The following is a 9,167-nucleotide window of genomic DNA, read 5'->3' on the forward strand; positions in this document are numbered from 1 at the left end:
CCAGCACGCCCTTAGTTTCTTTCTTCTTTAATAGATTGATGTTGGGCCACTGTGGGGTAAATGTTGGGGCACTGTGTGGTAAATGTTGGGCCATGTTGGGCCACTGTGGGGTAAATGTTGGGCCACTGTGGGGTAAATGGCTCTCTGTGCATGGGAGGAAAGCATGTTTGTGGTGAGCACCTGAACGCACCTCCCTGTAAAACCAGAATGCACCTGAACACACCTCCCTGTAAGACCAGTACGCCCAGAATGCACCTGAACGCACCTCCCTGTAAGACCAGCACGCCCAGAATGCACCTGAACACACCTCCCTGTAAGACCAGCACGCCCTTAGTTTCTTTCTTCTTTAATAGATTGATGTTGGGCCACTGTGGGGTAAATGTTGGGCCACTGTGGGGTGAATGTTGGGCCACTGTGGGGTAAATGTTGGGCCACTGTGGGGTTAATTTTGGGCCACTGTGGGGTAAATGTTGGGCCACTGTGGGGTGAATGTTGGGCCACTGTGGGGTAAATGTTGGGCCACTGTGGGGTAAATGGCTCTCTGTGCATGGGAGGAAAGCATGTTTGTGGTGAGAAACATCAGCTGATACATAACTGCATGCTAGAATCTAGTTCAACCTTTAACCAGTATTTTATTTTGAGAAAAAAATACAGAATATTTTGAGAAATAAGTCTTAATATTCTGGTAAAATTTCATAATATTACAAATTTTTTTACTTGAACTATTACGAGGCGTTCCTGGGAACGCCTCGGGATCCCCCAGTCGGAGCTGGTTAATGTGGCTCGGGAAAGGGAAGTTTGGGGTCCCCTGCTCGAGCTGCTACCCCCGCGACCCGTTACCGGATAAGCGGAAGAAGATGGATGGATGGAGTTTTTTCTTGACATATTTCAACTTTATTTGTAAAATATTACAACTTTTTTTAATTGAACTATCACGACTTGGTTTCTTTCCCATGTGTGTGTGTGTGTGAAGAAGAAGAAGAAGAAGAAGAAGAAGAAGAAGAAGAAGAAGAAGAAGAAGAAGATTTGACGTCATTTCCTTAATCCCCTGCGCCATGCTAACAGCTTTAGCTAATATCCAAGAGATCTATTTCTAGATAGCATTAGAGACCTTTGTGTTGTTTCAGTTTCAGACAGAAGAACCTGTGTTTCTGCCACTCTAACTCACGGAAAGGAGCTATTATTATCCCGGAAGTAGGGAGGGAGAAAGGAGAAAGCGTCGTGTTTCTCTGTTTGTTCTTTTGTTTTGTAGTAGGCTAACGTTAGCTCTGCTAGCTCAGGGTTAGCTTAACGTTAGCTGTGTTAGCTCAGGGTAAGCTTTAGCGTGTTAGCTCTGTGTCAGCTTAACGTTAGCTGTGTCTTAACAGCCTGACATCTTAAGGAAATCCACTCTATGATGAACTAACGTCTGCCGCTGCCCCGGTACGTAGGCTTACTGCCGGAATGATGTATCTGTGTGTTAGTGAGACATTATGCCTAAGTAAATGTTTCCTGTCTCTGTTTTCCAGACAGACCGTGCGGATTAGGGATGCAGCCGGCGGAGAGAGGAGAGGCGACGGTGGATGTGAAGTTCACCGAGCTACCGAGCGCCCTGATAGCCTGTAAAGTCCCGCAGAGTCTGTTCAACGAAGGCGGCGTGAAGGTAAGACGCGGCCCTGCTTCACCTTAAATCTGTAAAACAGTGTCACCGTGTTCAGCTGTGTGTGTGCCGACCTTAGGACTGTTGCTTTGGGATCAGTTAGAAAAATAAAGTGATGTCCTGTGAAGAAGGGTGAGCCGCGACACCGCGCTAAATCAGCGGCTTTTTGAATGGAGTTTGGTTGCTGTGTTTATTTATTTTTTATTTTGCTCTTGCAGAAACTCTTGAAGGAAAGACATACCGCTTCTTAGTTCAGCTGTGTGTGTGTGTGTGTGTGTGTGTAACGTTCGCCGATCTCAAGACTGTTGCTTTGGGGTCACTTTGAATGGCGTTTGTGTTTTGTTATGTCTTTTCAACGTTTTTTTTCGCTTTCATTCAGTTCAATGTTAAATGTGTTCAATAAATGACAGTTGAAAATAATTTAATTTAAATTAAAGTTTTGAATCCAACACGTGGTTAGTTGTATTTTAACAGAATACTGAAAGAAGCAGAACTGAGAACACTTACCAAATGTTTATTTATCAGAAGTTATATCCTTATCAAGATATTCAACAACAGCCCTGCTGTCTGTCCATGTTGCTGACTTCACATTAAATATCTACAAAAAGAAAATGGCCGAGTAAAATATAACGTATATATATATATATATATATATATATATATATATATATATATATACATACATACATACATACATACATACATACATACATATATATGTGTGTGTGTTTCTTCTACATCAACTCATCAACTGTATCTGAATCTCAGGTAGGACAACAGCTTTTTTTGACGGTTTTCAATGTTTGTTTTGACGATTTTTAGATGTTTTTCGAAGCTTTTTGGCGCTTTTATTGGACACATCTGTGTGTGTGTTGGCTGCCTATCTCTTTAGTGAGGGAATGGAAAAAATGGGAAGATGAAACAAAAACTGGCATGGAAAAAATGTCAGGGCAGAGCACACACACTCAGTGGGGCGAGGTCTGTAGATTAGCACCCTCACTCTCAAACACACACACACACACACACACACATATATATATATATATATATATATATATATATATATATATATATATATATATACACACACACACACACACACACACACACACACACACACACACACACACAGTGATTTCAGCGTGCATTCACCACAGAGCTAGGGGTGGGCAATATGGACAAAAAATATTTCCATTTGTGGCGATTTTGACGATAACGATAATTAGATGATATCCTTTAAAAATGTGTTTTTAAAAGTCTGAGTTACTTAATCACTGATGATGATAATGGGCACAATGTTGAATGAAAACAATTCTTATTTATTTTCTTTAAAATGTAAGTATTCAAGTAAAAACAATTCAAAGACATACTAAATCCTAACTGAACTAGTGTATGAACATTGAACTGTGAGTCAACATTCAGTTAGTCACCTCTGTAATGTAAATGGTGCAGCATACAAGCAAGATGAAATCATAACAATAAACAAAGGGCTCTGTTCTATAACATATTGTACACAACTATGTCCTTATTGGAGCAGTCCTGGAGCTGGGATAGGACCGGGCCAGACCAGGTTCTGATAGTCCTACTTGGCTGTATAGTCCTTCTGACCAGGATGCATGCTGGGATCAGGAGTAGTTAGATGTGATCTGGTGTATGCTGGGATCAGGAGTAGTTAGATGTGATTAGGGCTGCAACTAACGATTATTTTAATAATCGATTAATCTGTCGATTTTTTCGATTAATCAATGAATCGGATAAAAAAAAAAAACATTAATTTACATCAACTCAATATACTTACATGTATGTTGTTTTAGTTAATAGTTGTGTAAAGGTTAGTAACCCAAAGAACACACACACACACACACACACAGACTTGAAGCTTATTCATTAAAAGTGCAAGTTAAGTTCATTTGTACACCACATTTAAACACAGCTTAAGATGACTAAGTGCTATAAAAGAACTTTAAAATGAAATTAAAAAGTACAACACACACAAATATATACGTCAACAATAACTGATATGGGACAAAGCACAGAATATATACATGACAATAGATTGAAAAATTAATGGCCAAAAAAGGCGAGTGAATAAAAACGTGTCTTTAGTCCTGCTTTACTACTGTTATTAACGAGCTAACGCTAGCTTGTCATGCTAGTCAGCTGGATGACGAGTAAACGCCACACCAGCACCAGAAGAGGACGTTACGTTCCTCACTTCAGAACGGAACAAAAGTAGGATTGTGTAGTGACTTTACCCTGCTGTTGAACTCCCTTCCTCCTCATCAAGGACTCCAACATGTTTACATTTTAGGTGCTGAATCATCACTGTGGTGACCGTGCCATGCCGTGTCGCTTTTGCTTATCTTGCTATTAACATGTTTTCGATTTATGTAGTGTGAATGCTCCCACACCTTGGATGACTTAGGTCGTACTGATTTCTCTGCCTCCGCCATGGGTTTCAGAACAACGTTGGGTCTCTCACCGTATTTCGTCTACCCCTGCTGTGCTCTTTTTTTTTTTTTTTTTTTTTTTCTTTCGCTCCGCACGGCACTCAACTCAATTGCTTTTATCTCTGCGACTGAGTGGCGTGTCGTGCGATACAACGAATCGATAATGAAATTCGTTGCCAACTTTTTAAATCGAATTGTATCGATTTTATCGATTCATTGTTGCAGCCCTAGATGTGATCTGATGTATGCTGGGATCAGGAGTAGTTAGATGTGATCTGATGTATGCTGGGATCAGGAGTAGTTGGATGTGATCTGACTGATGTATGCTGGGATCAGGAGTAGTTGGATGTGATCTGACTGATGTATGCTGGGATCAGGAGTAGTTGGATGTGATCTGATGTATGCTGGGATCAGGAGTAGTTAGATGTGGTCTGATGTATGCTGGGATCAGCAGTAGTTGGATGTGATCTGATGTATGCTGGGATCAGGAGTAGTTGGATGTGATCTGATGTATGCTGGGATCAGGAGTAGTTAGATGTGATCTGACTGATGTATGCTGGGATCAGGAGTAGTTGGATGTGATCTGATGTATGCTGGGATCAGGAGTAGTTAGATGTGACCTGACTGATGTATGCTGGGATCAGCAGTAGTTAGATGTGATCTGACTGATGTATGCTGGGATCAGGAGTAGTTGGATGTGATCTGACTGACCCAGGTGAGGGAGAGGAGCAGTTTTGTATTTGGGTTGGATGGTAATATGGTATACCGCGGGGTCTTAAAAATAGCAACGGTATCGGTTTCAATACCGTCATTAAAAAAAATGCAATGCACTTATATAGGAGACAATGATTAAATATAATTTATTAAATTATGTGTGGTTGTCATCACGTGACAGTGTGGAGGAGAAAGTCGTTTTTTTTTGTAAGTTGTTGTTGTTATTGTTTCAGTAGTGTTTGGTATTCAGTTTCTGAACGGTGCACACGGCAACAGTTTGGTGACGCCGTCTGAGCCTTACGTCATAATTTTTAATTAGTCACGGTAATACCGTATACCGCGGTAAAATAGGGAGGAGTGTCAGTATCAAAATTTGGATACCGCCCAACCCTATTCTGTATGCTTTCTTGATGTTAAAGTATACATGGGCTAGTGTGTTCTTCCCTCTAGTAGCACAATCTACATGCTGGATAAAGCTGGGGAGTACAGACTTTAAGAAGCCTTGTTAAAGTCCCCTGCTACAATATGTATCCCCTCTGGGTGATCGCGCTGCAGTTTGTTGACTTGTGCTAACGTTAGCATCGGGGGCTGTGTAGACTTCTACAGTGTAATCTCTTGGTAAATAAAATGGCCTTTATATTACCGACAGGGCTTCCAGATCAGGTGAGCAGTGCTGGGAAACGATCCTGCTGTTGGCACTCCATTCATTATGCACAAAAATGCCCCGTCCTCCTCCTCTGGTCTTGCCAGAGTTCTTGTCTCGATCCTGCTGGTAGCTAGCTCGGCCTGCTAGCTAACAGCGGCGTCCGGGATGAGGGGGTTCAGGTTTCGGTGAAAATCATCATGCAGCAGTTGTTTGTGTAGTTGTTCGTTGCTATGCTGAGGAGGCTTGGCAGTGGAGGTCTATGTTGTAGGTTCCTTATCTGGGCTCGCTTTTGCTTTCTCTCAACAACAACCATCCCTGGAGCGCCCGCTGGTCTGGCTATGTCCCCCGGGATGTTAGGGGTCTCCTGGAAGGCTCTGGTAACTGCTGTGTATCGTACTCCTATATTTATTAGTTCAGTGTGGCTGTACTTGTTAGTAAGACCTTGACATGGGAACGTTACAAACAAAAACCATAAATATACACCGACAGGAGAGCTAGGAGCCGCTGCACAATTGCGCTCCACCATCTTTGTCGCCCTTCTACCACTCTACACATTTAATGCGTGTTTTGAAGTGTTTTTTTCTAAGTAATTTAAATACTTGATAATGTCAATTTGCACATCGTTGACACAACAATGACGATATTATCGTAGATGATATATATTGCCTGCCCCTACACAGAGCGCGTGTATAATGTGTTGACATGGCGGTCTGATAGTTTCCACCCAGACACACCTTTACTCTGAACCACACGGCCGTCTCCCTGTGATTTATCAGGCATTCCCCCTGACATTTCATTAGTGGGGATCACAACCCAGACAGACTTATTAAGTTCATTTGATGCCGTGGACCGACCCTACCCCGTAGCCTGACGTCATCTCTCAGAAAATGTAACTACACGTGGCTTGGCAGCCAAGTTCTGAAACTTTCCAGACTGAATCTAGTATTTGCCTTTACCCACTTTGTCATTACTGATGATGATTTATCACAAATCTAATTGTGTAAATATTTTGTGAAAGCTCCAATATGTAATCCTACAATGCATTGCTGCAATATTGATATTGAGATATTTATTATTGTGATATTAGAGTTTCTCCATATCGCCCTACTTTGCCTCTAGAGTCACACACACACACACACACACACACACACACACACACACACACAAATGGACAGAGACACAAACACAGACACACACACCGTTAAGCCTCTCTATTAATACCTCATAAAGCATGTTATCAAAGAGCATACTTTCCATCCGCTCCACCTCTCTCTGTCCTGCATTCGTCCAGAAGATTTCTAGATGTAGAAACATGAACTAAATATTTCTCAACACAAGTTATTAGAACTTTTTGAGATGCAGAGTGTTAAGCCGTTTTGACAGCAGGGAAAGAAAACAAGAGAAAGGAAACCAAAGAAAGCACACAGAAGCCGTTCTCTAAGGGTTAACAGCCTGGCGTGCGTGCTTGTGTGCGTGCGTGCATGCGTGTGTGTGTGTGTGTGTGTGTGTGTGTGTGTGTGTGTGTGTGTGTGTGTGGTTTTCCATTGAACAGAAAGGCTCTCTCTGTGTGATTACTCAGCGTTAGTGTCTGTCAGAGAGAGATCGGAGGAAAAAATAAAAAGAGGCTGTCTCCAGTGAATGAATGGGAGAAGGAGGGGATTGTGGGTAATGCGTCAGCGGCTGGCAGCAGCTGATTTAAGCAGCTGGTGAGCAGTCGGAGAGAGATATTTTCAGCTTTCCACACCCAAATCTCTGGAAGATTCCTGGGCTTTGCTGCAGAGCCCAGGCGCTGCACACAGAGCCCAAGCAGAGGACGACTCAGCGATTGTTCTGAGTCTCAACGCTCCAGGTAACCTTGGACTGCTGCACCGCGGAAAAGGAAGAACACAAAGCTTTGCCAATGATTTATTAAAACCATTTTGTTTTTTTGGTGCCTTCTGTGCTCTTTTTTTGTTGTTGCTTTTTCACGTTTTGATCTTACACCGTGAAGACGGAAAAACAGAAAGCTTTGTCACAGAAAAGATCCAAAAGGTGTCAGAGGCCGGAGCTGGCTCCCTTCTCGCCAGCATCCTGGGGAAGTCAACGCTCCTCCGATCCCCCCGGTTTCCCCCGTCCTCTTCCTCGCAGCCGCCGCTCAGGGCGCTTTCAGCATCGCCGCCTGTGCGCATGGCGCTTTCAGCATCCTGGCGTTGCGCTTGTAGTTCGGGCATCAGGTGGAAAAGGTTTCACCTCCCCGGATCGCCCGACATGCACATCAAGACCATCAAGTGTAACCGCTTCTGCCTGGTTGCCTCGGTGACCAACCAGGAAGTGTTCAGCCGTCCCGAGGCCCAGGTAGGAGAGCGTTCTCAAACCCATTAATACATATTTGGGTGATAAGAGTTGGCCATAAACAAGTGTCACAAGTCAAGTTTCGATATAAAAGCCATTCTGATACTGAGAGAAACGTGTGCACTCCATCATGACTCAGTGTGCTGCAGGACGACTCAGCAAAACGCCGTTTTTATCCAGACATTCAGACTGTGACCAACTACAGCTCATAATGTTCTCTGTCTGTCTGTCTCTCTCTGTCTGTCTCTCTCTGTCTGTCTCTCTCTCTCTGTCTCTCTCTCTCTCTCTCTCTCTCTCTCTCTCTCTCTCTCTCTCTCTCTCTCTCTCTCTCTCTCTCTCTCTCTCTCTCTCTCTCTCTCAAATTCAAAGTCTTTATTAGCATGACCGTATTGACATACAGTATTGCTAAAGCACATAAACAGGGAAACATGTTACACATTTACATCCAGTTGTCCAGTAGGATGCAGACAATAAAACATTACGTTAACATTCGTATAAAAGCAACAATCATCTCAACATAATGTAACAATATGAACAAAACTGTTCCTCAAAGTGTGGCAGGTAAAGACATATTCTGCTGCTAGACTGCAGCTCTCTGGGTGTTCTCCCAGCAGGATCGGAATTTTTTTGATGTTGGTTATTTGGTCAAATGTCGGGTGTTTGTGTTTGAATTTGGGGAAATATTTCGTTCTGACTGGCTGCTGTTCTGTGCATTCTGTCAGGAAGTGCAGCTCTGTCTCGACTTCGTCTCTCTTGCACAGCTGGCAGAAGCGCTCCTCTTTGGGGAGCCATTGTTGTTTGTAGCGGCCTGTCTCGATGGCCAGGTTGTGCTCACTGAGTCTGTACTTGGTCAATGTAGTTCTTAGTTTGGTATCAGTAACTGTGGTCAGGTAGTCGGCCACACTGTCCTCTCTCTTTAGGGACAGATAGCTCTGCATTTTGCTTTGTGCTTTTGTTTGTGTGTTCCAGTTGGTGATGTAGTTTAGTTTCTGTTGTGTTTATAATTTGGTTAACTCTGATTGGTTGGTTCCCAGACTGGTCCTGAGGTAGAACAGGGTCAGGAAGTGAACTGAGCATCAGGACCAGCTGAGTGAGGGGACTCTTCTTTTTGCTCAGCTCTTGGTATTGCAGGGCTTTCTGCTGATAGGAGTGGGGGTCACTGTTTTTTAGATGTAGCCAATATTTAATTGCACGTTTTTGAATTTTGATGAATAATGGGAATCTCTCTCTGTCTCCCCCTCTCTCTGTCTCTCTCTGTCTCTCTCTCTCTGTCTGTCTCTCTCTCTCTCTGTCTCTCTCTCTGTCTGTCTCCTTCTCTCTCTCTGTGTCTCTCTCTCTGTGTCTGTCTCTCTCTCTCTCCCTGTCTGTCTCTCTGTCTCTCTCTCTC

The 9,167-nt window shown here is 43.2% G+C and overlaps 1 protein-coding gene across 4 annotated transcripts in view; it reads left to right on the plus strand.

Moving 5' to 3' along the window:
- Nucleotides 1–997: 997 nt before the first annotated feature.
- LOC116061886 (calcipressin-1-like) overlaps nt 998–9,167 on the plus strand; it is a 9,757-nt gene continuing 1,587 nt past the window's right edge. The window contains exons 1-3 of one of the 4 annotated variants that reach the window (XM_031316261.2): nt 998–1,299; nt 1,354–1,422; nt 1,509–1,642. In XM_031316261.2, coding sequence (XP_031172121.1) covers nt 1,529–1,642 — 114 coding nt within the window. In that variant the 5' untranslated portion in view covers nt 998–1,299; nt 1,354–1,422; nt 1,509–1,528. Of the gene's footprint in view, nt 1,423–1,507; nt 1,643–7,430; nt 7,588–7,617; nt 7,784–9,167 lie in introns of those variants that run through there. The other 3 variants (XM_031316260.2, XM_031316259.2, XM_035998744.1) reach the window with 3 other exon arrangements.

Source organism: Sander lucioperca, chromosome 24, assembly GCF_008315115.2.
Source record: "Sander lucioperca isolate FBNREF2018 chromosome 24, SLUC_FBN_1.2, whole genome shotgun sequence".
Lineage (NCBI taxonomy): Eukaryota > Metazoa > Chordata > Actinopteri > Perciformes > Percidae > Sander > Sander lucioperca.